This window comes from Lynx rufus, unplaced genomic scaffold (assembly GCF_022079265.1).
Source record: "Lynx rufus isolate CCGP_SWC_20201006 ecotype Redwood Valley unplaced genomic scaffold, mLynRuf1.p SCAF_4, whole genome shotgun sequence".
Lineage (NCBI taxonomy): Eukaryota > Metazoa > Chordata > Mammalia > Carnivora > Felidae > Lynx > Lynx rufus.
Genome location: NW_025814856.1, coordinates 9,668,187 through 9,690,297, shown reverse-complemented (window position 1 = coordinate 9,690,297; position 22,111 = coordinate 9,668,187). Strand labels below are relative to the sequence as shown.

The 22,111-nt window shown below is 48.0% G+C and overlaps 1 protein-coding gene across 2 annotated transcripts in view; it reads left to right on the top strand.

Annotated features, from left to right (window-relative positions):
• LOC124523257 (adhesion G protein-coupled receptor E2-like) overlaps nt 1-21,616 on the top strand; it is a 28,628-nt gene extending 7,012 nt beyond the window's left edge. The window contains exons 3-20 of one of the 2 annotated variants that reach the window (XM_047095110.1): nt 3,753-3,902; nt 5,858-5,908; nt 6,205-6,339; nt 10,042-10,197; nt 10,760-10,927; nt 11,433-11,479; nt 11,622-11,699; nt 11,805-11,982; nt 14,784-14,891; nt 15,056-15,276; nt 15,468-15,647; nt 16,205-16,402; nt 16,715-16,950; nt 17,243-17,309; nt 17,723-17,814; nt 18,658-18,826; nt 18,912-19,022; nt 19,738-21,616. In XM_047095110.1, the coding sequence (XP_046951066.1) occupies nt 3,753-3,902; nt 5,858-5,908; nt 6,205-6,339; nt 10,042-10,197; nt 10,760-10,927; nt 11,433-11,479; nt 11,622-11,699; nt 11,805-11,982; nt 14,784-14,891; nt 15,056-15,276; nt 15,468-15,647; nt 16,205-16,402; nt 16,715-16,950; nt 17,243-17,309; nt 17,723-17,814; nt 18,658-18,826; nt 18,912-19,022; nt 19,738-19,779 (2,387 nt within the window). In that variant the 3' untranslated portion in view covers nt 19,780-21,616. Of the gene's footprint in view, nt 1-3,752; nt 3,903-5,857; nt 5,909-6,204; nt 6,340-10,041; nt 10,198-10,750; nt 10,928-11,432; nt 11,480-11,621; nt 11,700-11,804; nt 11,983-14,783; nt 14,892-15,055; nt 15,277-15,467; nt 15,648-16,204; nt 16,403-16,714; nt 16,951-17,242; nt 17,310-17,722; nt 17,815-18,657; nt 18,827-18,911; nt 19,023-19,737 lie in introns of both variants that reach the window. The other variant, XM_047095109.1, reaches the window with a different exon arrangement.
• The last annotated feature ends 495 nt before the right edge of the window (nt 21,617-22,111 follow it).

The following is a 22,111-nucleotide window of genomic DNA, read 5'->3' as shown; positions in this document are numbered from 1 at the left end:
CCCGTTTCTCCACATCCTCTCCAGCATCTATAGTCTCCTGATTTGTTCATTTTGGCCACTCTGACTGGCATGAGGTGATATCTGAGTGTGGTTTTGATTTGTATTTCCCTGATGAGGAGCAACGTTGAGCATCTTTTCATGTGCCTGTTGGCCATCCAGATGTCTTCTTTAGAGAAGTGTCTATTCATGTTTTCTGCCCATTTCTTCACTGGATTATTTGTCTTTCGGGTGTGGAGTTTGGTGAGCTCTTTATAGATTTTGGATACTAGCCCTTTGTCTGATATGTCATTCTTAAGCATCCAATTCTTGATTGCAGCTCAGGTCATGGTCTCACAGTCGTGGGATGGAGCCCCTCATCAGCCACATTGGGCCTGAAGCCTCTTTAAGATTCTCTCTCTGTCTTCCACTGCCCCTCTCCCCCATTCACATACTCTCATTCTCACTCTCTCTCAAAAAGGAAGGAAGGAAGGAAGGAAGGAAGGAAGGAAGGAAGGAAGGAAGGAAGGAAGGAGGGAGGAAACATTTCTATAGTCTTTTCTTATTTTGAGTATAGTTGATACATAGTGTTACATTAGTTTCAGATGTACAACATAATGATTTGACAAATTTATACATTGTGCTATGTTTACCATAAGTGTAGCTGCTATCTGTCCCCATGAAGCAATACGCTGCTATTACAATAGCATTGACTGTGTTCCTTACGCTATGCCTTTTATTCCCCTGACTTACTCACTCAATAGTTCAGCGTCTAGATCTCTCTCTCCCCCTTCACCCAACTCCCAGCCCCACTTGTCTCTGGCAACCATCTTTTGTTCTCTGTATTTGTAGATCTGATTCTGCTTTTTGTTTGTTTCATTCATTTGGGTTTGGTTTTTTTTTTTTTTTTTTAGATTCTACTTCTGAGTGGTATCACATGGTATTTATCTTTCTCAGTCTTGTTTCACTTAGCATAATACCCTATAGGTCCATCCATATTGTCGAAAATGGCACAAAGTCATCCTTTTTATGGCTGCATAATATCCTATTGTGTATATACCACATCTCCCTTATCCATTCATCTGCTGAGGGACACCCAGGTTGCTTCCATATCTGGGCTATTGTCAATAATGCTGCGATAAACCAAAACAAAGTGTTTTATAAGCTAAGGAGTACTATGCACAAATAAGATAGGATTGTTTAGTACCATTTAAATCAGTTCTTTCCCCACGAAACAATTTTTTCAGTATGCAAAAACAAGCTTTCAAAATCCAAGAATTAAATTACACTACATATCTGTTTAAGAAATGATACAAAATTAGAAGTGTATCCTTTTAAAAAATCCTGTTGTAGGGGATCCTGAGTGCCTCCATCAGTTAAGCATCCAACTCTTGGTTTTGGCTCAGGTCTTGATCCTGCCCTTAGTGGGTTGGAGCCCTGCACTGGGTTCCGAGCTGACAGTGCAGAGCCTGCTTGGGATTCTCTCTCCCTCTCTCTCTGCCCCTCCCCTGCTCTCTCTCTCTCTCTTAAAATAAATAACTTAATTTTTTTAATAAATAAATAAAATCCTGTTGTATATGAATATATTTTTAAAAAATTTAAACAAATACAACATAATTTTAATCTAGAAAGAGAGAGAGAGAAAAGAAAAGAAAAGAAAAAGAAATTTCAAACTCATAAAAAAATCAACTATTTTTATTAAATCAGAAACACAAAAATTGAGGGACATCTGGGTGGCTCAGTCAATTAAGCGTCCAGTTTCGACTCAGGTCACAATCTGGCAATATGTGGGTTCAAGCCCCATGTTGGGCGCTGTGCTGACAGCTCGAAGCCTGGAGCCTGCTTCAGATTCCGTGTCTCCCTCTCCTCTCTCTGCCCCTCCCTCTCTCTCTCTCTATCAAAAATAAGTAAACATTTTTAAAAACCTTTTTTAAAGAAAAGAAACATGCAAACTGATTTTACCTTAAGGTGAAAATAAATAAAGGAAGTTAGAACTAACGTTTGCTTTAAAAATGTTTAATGACACTAAGAGGTTTTTATTCAACAAAATAAGATCATGAAAGGAAATTATAATATTTAAAAATGGTTAAGACGGGAAAAAAAAAAAAACTTTTGTGTGCATTTTACCACAATAAGAAAATAGGGGAAAGAGGGAAATTATACAGTTTTTACTCCAAGAAATACTTTTCATGTACTCAAAAGTCTTAGATGCATATATATTGATAATAAAAGAAAATATTCCCAACATGCGTAGTGAACTTATGGGCGATTCTCTTGATTTTCGTTGTTTTACATTTTCTTTGTCTTCCAAACGTCCGTGTGTCATTTAATATTTGGGAGAAAGTGAATTTCATCACGGAAAAAAAAGGTGGTAGGACTCCTGCCCAGCCGCCCTCTCCCGATGCCCTGAGAGGCGCCCCTCGCGGACCCCCTGTACGTCTGTGCGCGCGTCGCACGGAGACTCCGGCCCGGGAGAGTGCGACCAGGGGGCCTGCGGCTGGTGTGGCTGGACCCCCGCTCCCTTCTGGGAGCACGTTTGCCGGTTGAGAGTTTCTCCTCGTCGTCGTGTCTTCCCCTCCCGCGCGCCTCATTACCACCCATGCCCCGCTGGACCCCACCCCATCCCACGACCCCGGAGACGGGTGTCCAGCCATCGCCCCCATCTGAGAAGACAGGAGGGCGGTCCCATGGCCCAGACGGGGCCGTGCCTCTTGCCGCCTGCTGTCCCGTCCTGGGGCTGACGCCCACAGCCTGGGCCCGGGGCCCTAGGAGGAAGTCCTCGAGTTCGGGTAGGAGACTCTGCTCTGGGGGAGACCAGCTGCCTGCCAGACCCCCACTCAGCACGAGGTCGTGAGCCCTTGCAGGCTCTGAAAGTCTCTGGTCCCCCGATGGGAGTGTCCGGGACCCAACGTTCTGTCCCTGGCCTTTGATTCACCTGATCAAGTTGTTGAGGTCGTCGATAGCTGACGGTGTCCAGCCTTGCTCTGTGGGTCCCCGAGCTGCTCCGAGGGGCCAGGGTCGTGGCCATCTTTCCCCTCACGTTTAGAGAACAGGAAGAGCTAGGAGGCCAGGAACCCACCTTGCAATAACTCAGCTGTGAGCAACTTCTTGGTGCTTCTCCATTTCACATCTATGATGGACTCTGATTAAAGAGAATTCCCCCAGAGACATCCTGGGGCATCTAGAAAAGGCCTGACATTGGGATTTGGGGGAGGGCCTGATGAGAATTATGAGGTGTACTTAGGCCACTGTGAGTAAAGCGGGTACAAACCATCAACGCTCAGGGACCTGGCCATCGGCTTCTATCCTCAGGTGTGAATGCTGAGTGTCATGTGTCACCCTAGGCAGCCCCCAGGCCGTGACTGGCTCCACCTCTCAGCATCGAGGGTGGCCTTCCATGCTACTGGCACCCTGAGAGCCCACCCCAGGTCTCCAGCGGCACAAATAACACCACAGGGAAGGGTCTGGACCCTGACTCAGTGCCTCTGTTTATCCCACAAGGTCTACAGAAGGGGATGCAGGCCTCCTTCCAGCCCCCATCCTGGAACAGTAGCATCTGAATCTAGGTGGCCCTCAGGCCCAGCCAGAGAGCAGAGACGGCCGTCAGCAGGCTTTCTGGAGCAGCTGGCCCTGCTCAGTCCGGCCTGGGGAGTGCTACCCGGGAGCCGCGTCTGTCCAGCCTTCATTGTCGGGTCAGGCTGGTGACCGGGCTCTCTGCCTGTGGGAACTTACTCCTTTGAAAGTGGAAGGAATAAGCTTACGTTGTTGTATTCCAGACATCAACATGTGTGAGCGACCCTGGAGGACGCCCTGTGTACCCTACGTTGACTGCCAGGGCGTGGATGGGAGATACTGCGTGTGCGGCCCAGGGCAGGAGCTGATTCCCGAGATGACGTTCAGGAATGAGAGTGAAAACATGTGTCAAGGTAAGAAGGGCTTTGCGCCTCCTGTCTCCTCATCCTCGAGGTTTGAGGTCACGGACCCCACTCTGTCCAGGCCTCAGAGAGCCGTTCTGGGCACCTATACCTGTGTCCCAGCCCTCCCCAAAGCCCCAGACTCAGATCCCTCTGCAGACTGGCACTGAACTCGATTTTGGAGCATCTCCCTTGCCGCCCGGCATTTTACGTTCAGAAAACCAGAGGGATGGCATCCGACATACTTCACAAGCTCACGGCATGTTATGTTCCGGAGCAATATCCACCCTCTTCTTCTTCATCAGTGGCAGCCAAGATGAGACTTTCCCCCTGCTCCCCCGAGATCCACACGGGCTCAATCACACCAGGACCCCTGTCGGCCCCCCGGCATCACGATGGACCCAGGAGCCCTGCCCATAAATGTGGGAGGGGGGCGATCCCAGGGTGGGCCTACCTTCCCTGACCCACAACCTGGCCTGGAAAAGATGCCTCCTAGCACTCTAACCGGCTTCTTGGCCTCCAGGCTCTAATTGCCCATGCCGGGCTCTGCCCTGAACCTCGCCTGTAATTTTAGTTCACAGGCCAGTGGGCAACTCAGGTGACTGGGATGTGGAGGATGCTGGGAGAAGGTGGGAAGAGCGAAATGGGCCACTCCACACACGCTCTAAGATTCAGGCGAATGAAAGAGGCTGCCATCTGGGCTGGATGAAAACAGAGGGGATCACTGCCAGAGGTGTGACCTTCTTCCAAAGAGGTCAACCCGAGGCCCCACGTTGACCCAGACACTCAGACAGAAGGTGGAGGCTGAGTCCCACTTGGTAGGGCACACAGGTCTGCCCCCCTGGTGGGAGGCCAAGGGCAGAGAAGACAGAATCATCTGCCATCCCTCACCCATGGGCGCCTGCCCCCCTCTCCAGCCACCCAGCCATCACCCACCACTGGCCCTGCTCAGATATCTCACCACTTTCTTTTAGTCTGGAGAATTCCTTCATGGGGATCAGAAAAGGCAACTTCACAGCCCCAAAGCTGCCTGGCCGGATGTCAGCCCCATCGTCCACCTCAGCCTGGTCCTCACCGTCCTGGTGACCCTGCCTATCCAGCAAGACCTTCTCTCCTGACCCTTTCCCTCAAGCCTGGCTGGAAAGTCCTGGCTCAAGTGTGGGACTTGTCCATGTCCATAGAGCTGGAGTCTCAGAGTGAGCGTGGATGGGAGCGTGATGTCCTGCGAGGGTCACCAGGATTCTAAAGGTTATGCAGGCAGTGAGATCCACCCTGGGGAAGACAGGACAAAGGCCATCGCCGGATGCCATGACAGGTCCTGGTCAGGAACGCAGCATTTCCCCTGCACTCGGCTCCCAGGAAGGCCCACCCTGGACTTGTCCAAGTCCTCAGGCTGGGACTCAGGTGGCCGTGATGTCCCTGCTCCAACTGGGAGCCACCCAGGAAAGCTGAGGGCACCAGAGCTGACAGACAGAGAGAGTTTGGGCCACTGCCATCCACACATGGGGAACAGAGCATCTGGCCACACCATCCTCCCATAGGGTGCCCCATGTGAAATAGAAAAGGCACCCGCTCACCAGAGAGGAGAGAGCAGGGCCTCCTCTAAGCAGATTTCTGCCGTCACCAGAGAACAAAGAACCTGCCTATGGGGAAGGCACTGGATTTGAAGATTTTCTACTTCAAGGTTTACTCCCCTCCACTGGGAGAGGTTGGGGTTTCTATGTTGTATCCCTGACGTCAGCTGCCTGTGTGTACTCTGTCCCCTCACCTAGAGCACCCGAGGCTCCGCGAAGTCTGTGGTTGTCCTTGACTGACTCCTGGGGGAGTCCAGGGAGAGGGACAGACAGGCCGTCTCTTGGTTCTGCGTAAGGTACGAGAGCCTCCCTCCAGGGGGCAATGACCAGGCAGACAGGGGTTGAAACTGGACCTTGACTCTCCTCTGTCATCTCTCTGTTTTTCTGCCCCAGGGCTCTTGGTGCTGCTGCTGTTGACACTGGGGCCTGTACAGAAACTGAGTGGTAAGTCTGCCCAGCCAGCCCCACTGGTGACATAAGCTGGGGAGTGCATGCCGGGGTCTGGGTTCTCTCACCGATAAGGGGGTACGGGAAGGGAGCTTATTGCACAAATGAGGCTCACAGATGGTCTTCTGGGTATAAAGAAGCTGTTTCTTCCTCCCTACATGTGCAGAGTTTTCTGAGCTCTTCCAATGGCAGCCATCCTTCTCTTTCCTCCCCCACTCTACTCCTGGACCTCCAGCGGGCAGCTGGCTCCCTCCATTTCTTGAGACTTCTGACTGTGGTCTTGGTCCCCACAGCTTCTGCCCCCACAGACTGTGCTCAGTGGTGCCCTCCAAAGTCCTCATGTGTCAACGCCACGGCCTGTCGCTGCTCTCCAGGGTTCACTTCTTTATCTGGGGACATCTTCACCAACCGCTTGGAGAATTGTGATGGTACAGGGGCCTGGGGGGTTGCTGGGGGGCGCATGGAGATGTTGGGGGAGGTGGTAGGGGGAAGATGTTCTCCTCTCTATGCCTCAGTTTGCTTGTCTGTAAATTGGGGATCATTGTTGTACCTACCCCACACGGATGGAGATTTAAAATCTGCCCGTGTGGAGAACCGATAAAGACGAGTATGGAGTGGATGGTCCAACACAAGCTCTTATCATGGCTACTGCTGTTATTACTATGATCGTGCTCATTGCACAAGGAAAGGGGAGAAAGAATGGAAGCAACGGGAGGAAAGAAACACAGGACTTGAAAGCCCAGGCTCTCCTCCTGGCGTGAGCTCACCAGGAACTCCCGACCCCTCAAGGTCATGGTTTCCCGCCTCACTGTTCACAGCAGACCCGTGAGGAAGCAAATCTAGCACCAGTTTTCCTCCCTGCCTACTTGCACCCCTACCAATCCCTCCCCACCTCTGGCACCCACACATCTGTTCTCTCTATGACTTCTGTCTTGTTTGTGGGTTTGTTTTTAGATTCCACATCTATTGAAATCGAATGGTATTTGTCTTTTCTCTGTGCAACTTAACTCGCTTAGCGTAATGCCCTCAAGGTCCATCCATGGTGTTGCAAATGGCAGGACTGTCTTCCCTTGTATGGTTAAGTGATACTCCCCCATACACATACGACACTTTTTCATTATCCACTCAGGCACCGATAAAAACTAAGGTTGTTTCCCTACCTTGCCCGTTACAAATAAAGCGGCAACGAACACGAGGATGCCGACTTTCAAGTTAGTGTTTTTGTTTCCTTCAAATAAATACCCAGAAGTAGAACTCCTGGATCACGTGGTATTCCATTTTTAATTTTTTGAATACGTTTTCCCACAGTGGCTGCACCAGTTTGCATTCCCACCCACGGTGCGCAAGTTTCCCTTTTTCCCACGTCCTCACCAACACTTGTTATTTCTTATCTTTTTTATAATAGCCATTCCAACAGGTGCGAGATATCTCATTACAGTTTGGCTTTGCACTTCTCTGACGATGAGTGATGTTGGGTACCTTTTCATGTACCTGTTGGCCATTTGGATGTCTTCTTTGGAAAATGTCTTTTCAGATCTGCAGCCCATTTTTTAAGTTGGATTGTATAGTTTTCTTTTTTCTGTTGTGTTGAATGAGTTCTGTATTTTGGATGTTAGCCACTTCTCAGCTTTATGATTTGCAAATATGTTCTACTAAACTATAGGTTGCTTTTTCATTTTTTGATGGTTTCTTTTGCTGTGCAGAAGTTTTTTAGTTTGATATGTTCCCACTAACTTATCTTTGTTTTTTGGAGTCAAATCCAAAAAAATCTGTGCCAAGACCAATTTCAAAGAGCTTATTCCCTATGTTTTTTCTATAAATTTTATGGCTTCATTTTTTTAAATGATAATAATTGGGCTCAAAGAGATTGAATTAGCCAAAGTCACAATTAATAAGGATGTAGAGCCTAGATGAAGATCTAAAACTAAAGTGTTTTAAAAAAATAAAAAATAACAAAACTGAAGAGTTTTTATTCTTCAACAATGCAAAATCATAAAAGAAAATTATATTGCTTAAATATGGTTAACATGGTAAATTTTATGTTAAGGGCATTCTACCACAATAAAAAAATAATGGGGAAAGGAGGACATGAGCAGCTCTCACACCAAGAAATATTCTTCATCTACTCAAAATCATCTTAGATGCAAATTTATTGATAATAAAGGAAAGTGTTCCTAATATGTTTGAAAAGCTGAGGGGAAAACTATCTTAAATCTTCCAGTAGCTCATATAGTGGACTTACAGTTGATTTTCTTTGTTCTCATTTTTCACATTTTCTTTGTTTTCTAAGTACCCATGTGTCATTTAGTGCTTGAGGAAAATATTTTATCAGAGAAAAAAAAGGTGTTGTTGTGACCATTGCCCGGCCTTTGTGCATTTGCACATGGGTGTCATGAAGATTCATGGCTGCGTGACCATGACGAGGAGATCCTACCGCTAATGTAACTGGACCCCAGCTCCTTTCTGGAAGCACATCTGTCTGGTTGAGGAGGCCTCATGCTTTCCACACCTTGGACCTCATTCTCAACCATCCCCCACTTGACTCCACCCCATCCCACAACCCTGGAGACAGGTGTCCAGCCATCGCCCCCATCTGAGAAGACAGGAGGGCGGTCCCATGGCCCAGACAGGGCCGTGCCTCTTGCCGCCTGCTGTCCCGTCCTGGGGCTGACGCCCACAGCCTGGGCCTGGGGCCCTAGGAGGAAGTCCTCGAGTTCGGGTAGGAGACTCTGCTCTGGGGGAGACCAGCTGCCTGCCAGACCCCCACTCAGCACGAGGTCATGAGCCCTTGCAGGCTCTGAAAGTCTGTGGTCCCCCAATGGGAGTGTCTGGGACCAAACGTTCTGCCCCTGCCCTTTGATTCACCTGATCAAGTTGTTGAGGTTGTCGATAGCTGATGGTGTCCAGCCTTGCTCTGTGGGTCCCCGAGCTGCTCAGAGAGAACCTGGCTGGTGGACAGCTTTCCTGTCATGTTTAAAGAACAGGGAGATGTAGGATGCCCGAAAACATCCCCAGTGACTCAGCTGTGAGACACTTTATGCAGCTTCTCCATGTCACATCCTCAGTGTCTCTGACAAGAGGGGACTTCCCTCAGGAGTGGAGATATTAAGACTCCCACTGGGGCGCCTGGGTGGCGCAGTCGGTTAAGCGTCCGACTTCAGCCAGGTCACGATCTCGCGGTCTGTGAGTTCGAGCCCCGCGTCGGGCTCTGGGCTGATGGCTCAGAGCCTGGAGCCTGTTTCCGATTCTGTGTCTCCCTCTCTCTCTGCCCCTCCCCCGTTCATGCTCTGTCTCTCTCTGTCCCAAAAATAAATAAACGTTGGAAAAAAAAAAATTTAAAAAAAAGACTCCCACTGAGGCATCTTGGGGCATCTTTAAAATGTCTGACTGGGGCACCTGGGGGGCTCAGTCAGTTGAGCATCCAACTCCAGCTCAGGTCATGATCTCATGGTTCATGAGTTTGAGCCCTAACTCAGGCTCTCTGCTGTCGGTGCAGGGCCCACTTCGGATCCTCTGTCCCCTTCTCTCTCTGCGTCTCTCTCTCTCTCTCTCTCTCTCTCTCTCTCAAATAAGATAAACATTAAAAAGAAATGCCTGACATTAGGAGCTTGGAGGAGTGGATGATGAGGACTGTGGGTGTCCTTGGGCCACTGTGAATAATGGAAGTGAAAGCTATCAATGGGCAGAGGCCTGACCACCTGGCTTTATCTTCATGTGCGAATAAGAGTGACCCTGAACAGAATCCAGCCATGACTCCCTTCACTGACTCATTATGGAGAGTGGCCTTCAATACCACTGTCGCCCCGACTGGAGCCCACCCCCAGGTTCCCAATCACACAGACAGACTCAGTGCCTCTGCCCACCCCACAAGGTCTGCAGAAGGGGAGGCGGACCTCCTTCCAGCCCCCATCATGGAACAGTAGCATCTGAACCTAGGTGCCCCTCAGGCCCAGCCAGAGAGCAGAGATGAGCGGAGCCGTCAGCAGCTTTCTGGAGCAACCTGACTCCCACTCAGACCAGCCCCTGAAATGCCATCTGCAAGCTGAGTTCTCTCCCGTTCCGTTGGTAGAGTCTGGCTGGAGGCCAACCCACACCTTTGGGAGGTAACCTTTTGTCCTGTTGGCTTTCAGACATCAACGAGTGTGGACCACCCCCCAGAGTGTCCTGTGGAAAATTCGCACACTGCCTTAACACAGAGGGGAGCTACCACTGCACGTGCAGCCCAGGATACGAGCTTGCTTCTGGGGCAAAAACATTCAGGAGTGAAAGTGAGAACACGTGTCAAGGTAAGAACCACCCCACGCCTTCCATCTCCCCATCCATGCGGTGAGAAGGCATTTGCTCCACTTTCTCTAGGCATCAGAGAGCTGTCCTCGGCACCTACCCGGTCACGCACGCCTCTTTGAACCCCAAGGCTCAGAACCTTCTGCAGAGGGTCACTTCTGAAAGTTCAGAGTATCCCTTGCCCACCCGCCCCCACCCCCACCCTGGCATCTTGTTTTTGTAAAACAAGAGAGAAAGGATGGCACTCAAGACATTTAAGGAGCTCACAGCATATTGTTTCCAGCACAGGATCCCTCCTCTTTACCATCATCAGTGACTGCCAGGATGAGACCTTTCCCCACCAAAGCCCACTTGGGCTCTGCCATACCAGGAAAACTGTCAGACCTCTTGGGCCACACTGGACTCAGGGACCCCACCCCGAAACACTGGAGTGGGAAGATTTGAGAGCTGAGCTTTTCTGAGCCAGTGGTCTCCCTGGCCAACACCCACCCCCCCTTCTCAGGTGCTCAGTCCCTGTCTCCTTCCCTGCACAAGGCTTACCCTGACTCTCCCCAGTAATTTCAGTTCACATTCCTGAGAGCGAACCAGATGACCAGAAGCCAGAAGAATGCTGTGTGGAGTCTAAGCAGAATTACACGGATCCACCCCCATACACACATAGAAAATTACATGATCAGAAGGGGCTCCCGTCGAGACAAGATAGCAACAGACAGCATCATTGGGGACCAGCAGGTGAGCGGCTGCCCTGAGGGAATTAAAACAAAGGCTGTCAGTGGGAGCCAGATCCAACAGGATCCTTGTTGGGTAATGCACCATTTTCCCTGCACTTGGTTCCCTAGAAGACCCACACTGGCCTTTGTCCAAATGCTCAGGCTGGGACACAGATGCCCATGATGCCCCACCCTGGCTGAAAGCTGCCCGGGGAAGCCGAGGGCACCCAGCCAGGGCTGGGAGACAGGGAGGACCCAGGCCGATTCCATCCATATCTGGGCAGCAGAGCATGTAGGCCACCACATTCACCCATAGCACACCTCTGTGTGAATAAGAAAAGGCACTCACTCACCAGGGAGGAGACAGTGGGGCCTTCCCGATGCTTCTATGCCCAAACGAGGCTCCCTGAATAACCAAATGACCGCCTGGGAAAGTACCTGGCCTGACCTGACCCCAGACCCCTACCCCCGAACACGTACAAAGATACATGCTGTCACACCTCATGAAGCACTCTTGTCTCTTGCAGGCAACTTTTTCCCCAGCTGGACCCCACCCCATGGAATCAAGAGCCGGGTGAGTTGGCCCCAGCAGGGACCAGGAGACAGGAAATCCTTCCTTGAACCACGGGCTGCCCGCCCTCCCTGGCCACCATTTTCCCCGAGCTTCCCCACTCGCACGTGAGGCTCTCTGACCTCCTCATTTGCCCTCTTCCCAGAGACTCTCCCGCTTCTTTGAAAAAGTCGAAGATCTGGCTAGAAAGTTCATACCAGCCTTTGCCCAGGACAGCATCCAGGTAAATAGACTTTATTCTCCAGGATCTTTATTCTGAGGCTCAACGGACAGCCCCTTCATGCAGTCTGGCCCACGGCTCACGACTTCTGGGTCTGCTTTCCCCCAGGGCCTCATAGAGGGGGTGGATGAGTTGTTGCAGACCCCGGAAGACCTGGGGGCGCTGCCCCGCTCAGAGCAGCGCCGTGTGGCCACGAACCTGCTCGCTGGCCTGGAGGACGTCCTGAGAAACATAAGCCAGGCCCTGCCCAATGGGACATTGACCTTCAATGCATCTGCAGGCACAGGCAAGTACTGGGGTCTGCCCCGGGCTCCTGCCCTGCCCTTCCCCACCTCGTTTATAACCCAGCCTCACTGGAGCCAGTGACCACACTTGTATCTCAGTGTTACACTCCCTAAACCAACTAAAAGTGGTTAAAAAGAAATGAATATATTATGCTAAGTCACAGAAGGCCAAATACCATCTGGTCTCACTTATATGTGGAATTCTAAAAAAAAAAAAAAGGCACAAGCTTATAGACACAGATTAGTGAGTGTCAGAGGTAGGGGTGAGGTGTGTGGGGGTGGGGCAGTGGGCTAAATGGGTGAAGGGGGTCAAAAGATATAAAATAACTAAGTCATGGGATGTAATGTACAGCACGAGGATAATAACACTATATTACATGTTTCCAAGTTGCTACAAGAGTAAATCTTGAAAGTTCTTATCACAGGAAAAAAAATGTAACTCTATGTGGGGACAGGTGTTTACCACACTCACTGTGGTGATCATTTTGCAACACAGACAAATAACAAATTATCACCATGTACACCTGAAACTAATATAATGTTCTATGTTCGCCATACCTCAATTAAAAGAAGAAATGAATAAAGCTATAAATAATATACATCTTAATAGAAACTAAATTATGAGCAGTTGAGTTAATGGTAATGAAGAACGTAAAATACAATAGAAATAGCTTCCCAAGAAAACAATTTACTTAATTTGGAATCATATTCAGTTAATGTTCTCTCACGGTTAAGTATTTTATTTGTTTCATTTGAGGTAGAATTCATGTAACATAAAATCCACCATTTTAAACAAAGTATACAATTCAGTGGCATTTAGTACATTCACGGAGTTGTGATCATTGCCTCTATTTCTAAACTATTTTCATCGCCCTCGAAGTAAATACTGTACTCCACCCCACCCCCAGAAGTCACTCCCTATTCCTCCGCTCCCCCAGCCCCTGGCCACCACTGGTCTGTTTTCTGTCTCTATGGATGCGCCTATTCTGGACTTCTCATACCTAGAGAATCATACACTATGTGGTTTCTTTCACCTAGCAGGATGTTTTCAAGGTTCATCCACGTTGTAGCATCTATCAGTGTTTCATTCCCTTTTGCGGCTGAGTAACATTTAATTGTAGATGGATACAGCACTTCTTGTGTCCCCGTTCATCCACTGATGGACATTTCGGGTGTTGCCACCCTTTGACTGTTGCACATGGTGCTACTGTGAATATTGGTTCACACGCTTTTGTTTGAATAACTGTTCTCAGTTCTTTGGGGTACTTACTTAGGACTGGAATTGCTGAGTTATACAGCGATTCTATGTTCGACTTTTTGAGAACCACCAAACTATTTTCCAAAGAGGCTATTTTTCCATCTCGTATCCTCACCGGCAATGGACCCCAATTTCTACCCCCTCAGCAACACTTGGCACTTTCACTTTGTTGTTGTTGTTGTTTTTAAGTGTATTTATTTATTTTGAAAGAGAGAGCACAAGCCAGCGAGGGGCAGAAAGGGGTAGAGAGAGAGGATCCCAAGTAGGCTCTAAGCTGTCGGCACGGAACCTGATGTGGGGCTCGAACCCACGAACCATGAGATCATGACTTGAGTTGAAGTTGGACACTCAACCAACTAAGCCACCCTGGTGCCCCTGTTTTATTTTTATTAGAGTCTTTTCATATGTGTCTGGTGATATCTCATTGTGGTTTTGATTTACGTTTCCCTGATGACTAGTGATGGCTCACATCTTTTTGTGTAATTATTGAACATGTGTGTATCTTTTTTGGAGAGATGTCTATGCAAGTCCCTTTGCCTGTTGTTTTAATTCATTGTTTGGCTTTTGGTTGTTGAGCTGGAAGAATTCTTTATATATTCTAATAGTACACTCTGTGAGACATGTGACTTGCTAATTTTTTTCTCCCATTCCATAGATTATTTTTTTTACTTTTTATTTTTTTTAATTTTTTTATTTTTTTTATTTTTTTCAATATATGAAGTTTATTGTCAAATTGGTTTCCATACAACACCCAGTGTTCATCCCAAAAGGTGCCCTCCTCAATACCCATCACCCACCCTCCCTTCCCTCCCACCCCCCATCAACCCTCAGTTTGTTCTCAGTTTTTAAGAGTCTCTTATGCTTTGGCTCTCTCCCACTCTAACCTCCTTTTTTTTTTTTTCCTTCCCCTCCCCCATGGGTTTCTGTTAAGTTTCTCAGGATCCACATAAGAGTGAATTTTTTTTTTTTTTTGCTTTAATGAACAGGTGCTTCTGTTTTGAAATTCATTTTCTCTTTTTTTCTTTAGTTGCATGTGCATTTGGTGCTGTATCTAAGAATCCATTGTCAAATCCAAGGCTGGGAAGATTTACATCTGTGTTTTCTTCCAACTGTTGTACTTTTAGCCCTTAAGTTTAGGATTGTTTGTTTGTTTCTTTGTCTGTTTTAGAGAGAGAAAGAGAGAGATGGGGAGGGGCAGACTGAGAGAGAGAGAGAGAGAGAGAGAGAGAGAGAGAGAGAATGAATCCAAACGGGCTCCAAGCTTAGCACAGAGCCCAACACAGGCTTTGATCCCACAACCTTGGGGTCATTACCTGAGCTGAAATCAAAAGTCAGATGCTCAACCAACTGAGCCACCAAGGCATGCCTTATATTTGGCATGCCACTTTGAGTTAATTTTTGTGTGTTGTACGAGGTAGCGTTCCTGTTCTTCTTTCGTGTGTGGATAGCCAGATGTATGTACACACATGTAAATGATAGTACTATTACAGCCTCTACAGCCACAAATACTATCCACACTCCCTTAATAACTCTGACATCTCATAGACCTGTCCCTGAAGGTGCAAGAACAAGGAGACAGAAATGTCACCTTGAGTCTGAACCAGGCAAAGATGCTGCTGAGCTTGGATGACGTGCATGAATCTAGTGACTCAGGTAACGGCCGAGATGGGAGGTCACAAGACGCCCAAGGACGTGACACACGGGGACCTGAAGCTTACGGGGAGGTAGGGGGCAGAGTGGGGCCACAAAGGGTCCATCTGAGGAAGAAGGGGCGCTGGTGGGCACCCCGAGGTATCCACATTGGCATGGTCCTGCAGGTCCTTCGGTGGTGGGCCTCGTCTCCACTCCAGGGATGGCCAGGTTACTGGCCGAGGCGCCCCTGGTCCTGGACCCTAAGCAGCAGGCAGTTCTGCGTGAACACAAGGGCTTGCTGGGAGATGTCTCCCCTGTCCTGCTCTCAGATGTCGTCTCTGCCTTTGTGAGCAACAAGGACACCCAGAACCTCGGCTCCCCTGTCACCTTCATCTTCTCCCACCACGTGAGTCCTGGTGGAATGGGGCTGTGGCTGGGCAAGGAACTGGTCTGGGTCCGGGGCTCAGCCTCACTGTCGAGAACACCCTTTGTGTCCTGGGGGCCTCCTCCGTGGGCGCCTCCTTCCCCCAGGAAAGCCCTTTGCAAACCAGCTTTGGATAAGAGTCTCCAGCTCCCACCAACGCTCTCTTCCTACAGGCCGTGATGCCCAGGCCAACGCAGAAGGTGTTGTGTGTCTTCTGGGAGCACAGTCAGGATGGAGGTGGTCATTGGTCCACCACGGGTTGCAGGATGGCGGCCACCGGAGACGCCAGCACCACCTGCCAGTGCTCCCACCTCAGCAGCTTTGCCGTCCTCATGGCCCACGGCCACGTGCAGGTGAGATCCCTGAGAGAGGCTGCTTTCCACGTCTATCGCTCTCGAACATGTTTCCCCACATGTAGGAGCTTAAAGAAACATAAATTTATGTCTTGTGGTTTCTGTGGGACGAGAATCGGGTGTAGTGTAGCTGAGTTGCCTGCTCTGGGTCTTACAAGGTTGAGACCGTTGAGTCAGCCAAAGCTGCATTCTCGTCGGAGGCTTGGGGTCCTCCTGTGAGCTCCCTGGTTGCTGGCAGAATTCCGTTCCTTGCAGTTGTAGGACTAGGGTTCCACTTTCTTTCCGGCTGCGAGCAGGGGACCCTGCTCAGCTCCTCGGGGCTACCTGCATTCCTTCTCTCTAGGCCCCACACAGTGTATCAGCATTTCTGTCCAGAGGCCAGCAGGAGAAGCTCCCTCACCTCAAACGCCCTCAAACTTTGAATCCTTTTCTCTAGGAAGAGCCTAGAGCTTTGAGAGCTCACTGATTAGGCCAGGCCCACCCAGGGTGATGAAATTCCTCTTAAAGTCAACTGATATAGGACCTGTGACTGTGATGTCCTTTTTGCTGGGTCCCAGGAGGAGGATCCCGTGCTGGCTGTCATCACCTACATGGGGCTGGGCCTCTCTCTGCTGTGCCTCCTCCTGGCAGCCCTCACCTTCCTCCTGTGCAAAGCCATCCAGAACACCAGCACCTCGCTCCACCTGCAGCTCTCAATCTGCCTCTTCCTGGCCCACCTGCTCTTCCTCACGGCCATCGACCAGACCAAGATCAAGGTACTGACACTGTCCCAGAGGACCCCCTGCCCTGAGCCACGGGATGCTCAGTTCGTGGAGCCCTGCTGCACTGATACCTTAACACAATATCGTTGGGCGACAGGGAGGCTGGAGGGGTAAATAGCCTATTTCACGTTGACTGATGAAGCAGAAGACAATCCTCTCTCAACAACTCGACCATATATATATATATATATATATATATATATATATATATATATGAGTTCTCCCCGCTGGCAAGGTATGGGAGGGGTCCTGGGGCCACCCTCCTCCCTGACAGTCCCTCCTGGTGACTCCTTCCTCCTCCCCCAGCTGCTGTGCGCCATCATCGCGGGGGCCTTACACTATCTCTACCTGGCCTCCTTCACCTGGATGCTGTTGGACGGTCTACACCTCTTCCTCACGGCACGCAACCTGACGGTGGTCAACTACTCCAGTGTGAGCAGGTTCATGAAGAGACTCATGTTCCCTGTGGGCTATGGAGTCCCGGCTCTAATCGTGGCCATTTCTGCTGCATCCAGACCTTCCCTTTATGGAACACCCACCAGGTAAGTGCCAACTCCCACTGCCCCTATCTTCTCCAGCACAACTGTGGCCATCATAGAACCAATAGCGATTTAATTTCCCCCGAACATGATAGGCAGAGGAAAGGTCAGTGCCCACTCCAAAGACATCTCTCTGGTGGAATTTTGTGTTCCTTAAACTGTTTTTAAGTCCTTAGGATTTAATTATTTTAAATGTTCATTATGAAGTATTCAATCATTATATATTATACATTCTAGTGATTCTTTATCCACAAAGGCCAATGTTCTCTTGACTCACTTCTCATCTCTCTCTTAGATGCTGGCTCCACACAGACAAAGGATTTGTATGGACCTTCCTGGGCCCCGTCTGCACCATCTTCTCCGTGAGTAACACGTGACATCAGAGCCTCCTGCCTGCCCAAGTGACGGTCATTCAAAGACCAGGTGTACCAGGAGGGTTACAGGCAGCGGGAGCAATCATTCCAGTTGGTCCAGGACTGATGAGAGACCCCCCCCCCCAGGATGCAGGAATTTCCATTGTAACAACAGGACTAACATGTTTCCTGAGACCTGGGACTTTCAGTGCTAAAATTTGGAGTTTCCACGTGAACTGCATCAAAGTGCTCGCCAGAGTCACAGGGCAAACACATGCCTGAGTTACAGGGTGGTTGGTCTAGTCTTCTAGGACTTCTACAAAACGCAAAAGCTTCTTACCTGCTGGGTTAGGGGTTGGATGAGCTAGGAGGATGCTTACCAGATGTGGAGTGAATTTAATACGCCTGTGGGCTTTCTGCAGATTAATCTGGCCTTCTTTCTGATGACCTTCTGGATTGTGAGAAACAAGCTCTCCTCCCTCAACAGAGATGTGTCCACCCTCCAGAACACCAGGTGAGGATGAGTCAGAGGAATATTCCCCATCCAGAGCATTATCCTCAGAGCTCCAAGGATCTGATGTCCAGAGAGAATGGACTTTGCCCTGATACACAGGGATTGTTTCCATGCCTTACATAGTAGGTCCTGAGAACATTTCTATCCTTTCAACACACTCAAAACATCACATAACAGTTCCCAGAACCCAGCGCACCCTTTCATGGTCATGCCTTCATGCGTTTTATGCCCCCTGCCTTCCCCTTCTCTTGCCCCACGTGAACGCAGGTTCATCAACTACATGTCACTTCGTCTAAGAGTTTGGGAATGTCCTTTCCTTTCCTCAACTTTGCACAGATCAGTGGCCTCTATTCTGGGCAAAGCACATTCTGGGTCAGGTCATGGAGAAGGTGGGGACAGGAACAGCCCTGGATGGGATCTGGGCAGAAGTACCTCACTTTGCAAATGTTATAAGTGATCATTTGTTTTTGTCTTGCCACCAGACTCTAAGGGCTGTGGAAACAGAAGTCTTGTCTTGGTTGTTCTGAATGCCCAAGCCCCAGCCTAGGGCCAGGGGCACAGAATGTTCTCGACAATGTCAGCTGAGCAAAATTAGGGGTCCTCCTGAAACATCGTGACCTTTTTGAAACTCACATTCTGGAGTGTCACTACCATCCCTAGTCCTAGTCAAACTGTCATCCCTGACCCAAACACCATTTCTTTTTATGGAATCATTGACGATAAAGATCCAAGTTGATCGCTACTCAGTAGGAAGCATCCGTGGAGTGGACTTGAAAACAGGTGGGGTGGGGAGGGGGCTGTTGCTCCCAGTGCATCACGAGCCTCCTCTTGCCTCCTACCCAGGATGCTGACATTGAAAGCGACGGCTCAGCTCCTCATCCTGGGCTGCACGTGGTGTCTGGGCCTCCTGCAGGTGGGGCCAGCTGCCCGCGTCATGGCTTACCTCTTCACCATCATCAACAGCCTGCAGGGAGCGTTCATCTTCCTGGTGTACTGCCTCCTCAGCCAGCAGGTACCACGGTCTGGCCCTCATCCAGGACTCTTCCTGTCCCCACCCCACCCAGTGAGCTGACCCAGAGCATGCTTCGCCCCTGCAGGTCCGGGAGCAGTACCGGAAATGGTTCAGAGGGGTCAGGAAAGCCAAAGCCGAGCCTGAGAATTACACGCTCTCAAGCGGGACCGTGTCTGATGCCTCCAAGCACAGTGCGGTAAGATTATGCAGTGTTCCCAGAGCACTTCCCTAGCCGATCCGCTTGGGCGTCTCATGCCTGCCTCACTGGACAACCTGGGCAGAGAGGAGACGATGCCCTAGGGAGGCTCATGCCTGGACTCACTTGAAGGCACTTCCCTGTCTTGAAACGAGCTCTTCCTATACTTTCACTCGCTGAGCTTCTGTGCCCTCTTGCACATGACTGTCCTCTTTTCATGATATGGTGCAACCACTTTTTAACTATACTTAAAATCGACAAGATAGAAAACACTCAGAAACAGAGAAAGATGCTGCGGTCAGCTACGTAATTGGGAAGTAATAATCTGGAGCAGAGATGCCCCAGCTGTACAGGGTCACTGCATATCCTGTATCCCAAATCATTCCATGCTGTCCCTGTATATAATGAACAATAAACACCTGGTGTGTATATAGTCATAAAAGTGAAATAAGGATTAAGTTGCATTGAAACCTCCCATAAAAGTCTGCAATCATTCCTAGTATTTCCAAAGATACAGACACTGTAAAACCTCATTAGAGAATCACAGAGGGCAAGGAGAGAGATTCTGGCAATGTGAATTGTCCCAAGCATTTGTACGTTCGGGTCCACAAAACTTTTTCTCTTCTTAGACTTCTTTTGACAATATTTTATAGTTTTCTGTACACAAACATTGCACTTTCTAACACAGAATCGTTTTTACACCTTCTTTTTTTAGGAGAATTATAATGAACTGGCGAACTTGTCTCTTAGAAAGTGAAGAAAACACTGAACCGTCCTCTTCGGGGCAAAGAGTATTAAAAATAACTCTCCTTGGCACCACTGTGGGAGAAAAGTATGCGGGAAACGTTTGTCATTCAGCTGCTGGCGAATTTGGGTTTTCTGGTACATACAAGCATTCTCATCATCTCCTTCCCAGTATAATCAGGAGCTCTAACCCAATACCCCAGTAGAAACCTCTTTTTCCAAAAAGATTCTTCCTCAGGTTGATGATACATAACAAGGAAAACCAGCCTCAAAGCACTTCCCTAAAATAACACAGGAGAGGAAAGTAATATTCAAATACCTGCCTGTAGAGTAAACAACTAATGCCAGTTGCCCAAGACTTGCTTGATTTTAGAGCTCACAGTATTTCTCCCCAGGAAACATTTTGGTTACGGGCAAAGTAGACCAGTTGGTCTCCATTCATACATACATGCCTCAACTTACTCACTCTCCATTCCTGAAGCCCTACTGATTAATTCCTTCCAAAAATGTGCACTGGATCAAGGAGATCCAGTTCCCAAGTTCACAGAGTTTAAATGTGGGGGAAAAAAAGTTTCATCTGATGGAGTAAAATCAGAACTATGAGACTCGAGTCTCTGCATCTTTACATTTTATAAGTTGAGCTGTGGGGAAAGGTGTATATTGCTACAGCACATTTATACGTAACATAATATTTCATCCTTACCATGCATCTAGGCAAGATCTAAACCCAGAGTGGTTCCCCCTCCAACACATTCCCTGGAGGCTCCCACTGACCAATTTTGTAACAATTTGAACATCAAATGACTGTACATGAGTATAATATTTTAGATAAACATATTCATGAGTCCATAGTGATACTTAGAAGCTCAGTTAATAGATGCAGAAAATACGATAGAATTAGAAGAGCATGATTCTTTCAATATCCCATAAATAGTCACTAAAAGCATTGAGTGAAAGGGTGTTGGAGAACAGGCTGGGACCAGAGCACCAAAGAATCACCTCTTGGATCACCGATTAATTACAAGGGCCAAAGTGCACATTTGCAACGTGGAGATCTGACAGCCACCATCTGAATTAATGCCCATACTTAATATCATCGATGGTGGGCAAACTGACATTAGGAATATCAGGAGATACATACATCCCATTGTTGAAGTTACAACATCCCATTTTTAGTACATAAAAAATTGAAATCTAACCCAGCCTTTAGAGAGAGGGTAACCAAACTATAGCATGCAGGCCAAATCCAGGGAACTGCCTGTTTTTGTTAATAAAGTTTTTTTGGAACATTGACGTATTGTCTATGGCTGCTTTCAGGCTACAACGTCAGAGTTGAGAAATCAGTATCATTTTTAAAAGTGGCTAGAGGCTGCTGTAAATTAAAAGAGACAAAAGTGACATCACAAATTCGGCATCAATCTTAGGGAGCCTCTGGTTCAGATATACAGCTCTAGATGACATTTTGGAGACAATGAGGATAATTTGAATATGTACCAGACATTAAAAGTTATTATGATATTGTTCATTTTCTTGGGCATAATAATAGTATTGTGGTTATGCAGAGAATATTCCTTGAGTTCCGAAATATTTGCTGAAGAAGTATTGAGGAATGAAGTGTCATAATGTCTGCCACTGACTATCAGATGTTTTAGCAAGAAAATGTATCCATGATCCATGTGTGGAAATGAATTGAGAAAGATTTTTCAATGTGGCACTATGTTAACAATTGTTGACTCTAGATGAAGAGTATGTGAGTGTTCATTCATTGTATCATTCTTCCAAATTCTAAATTTAAAAATGGTCAATCAAAGCTGTCAGAAAAAATAATAAAAAGGTGTCAGAAAAGTAAATACATATACTAGTTATTAATTCATTAAAAGTTATATACCATCATAGATTTCTAGACGTCCAATAAAAATATCTTTTCCTCCACACAAAACTAATTCTGTGAATGGATCTTTTCTAAAACTATGAATTTGCACAGCTAATGGTGATAGATTTGAAATCAAAATTTTTAAAAAAAACAAAATCATTGAAATATTACGAGAAAATAGGGGGGATCTCCACTTCTGCCTACAAAATAAAAAATGGAAACGAGTATTGCTTTCAACATAACAATAGGAAAAATCCACATAAACTACAAAATCATTCGGTTTCTCAAACTCTCTTACCTATAACAGAAGGTAGGTAAGGACAACAAAGTGGCCTAAAGTCTAAGGAAAGACAGGATTATCCACACATAGGCAGACCTATGGGAAGCACAAAAGGAAGAGATCCGGGTGCCATAGAAATGCTTAAAAGAGAACCTACATTTCTGAATGAATTGCTCAGGGCCAAGTACGGGC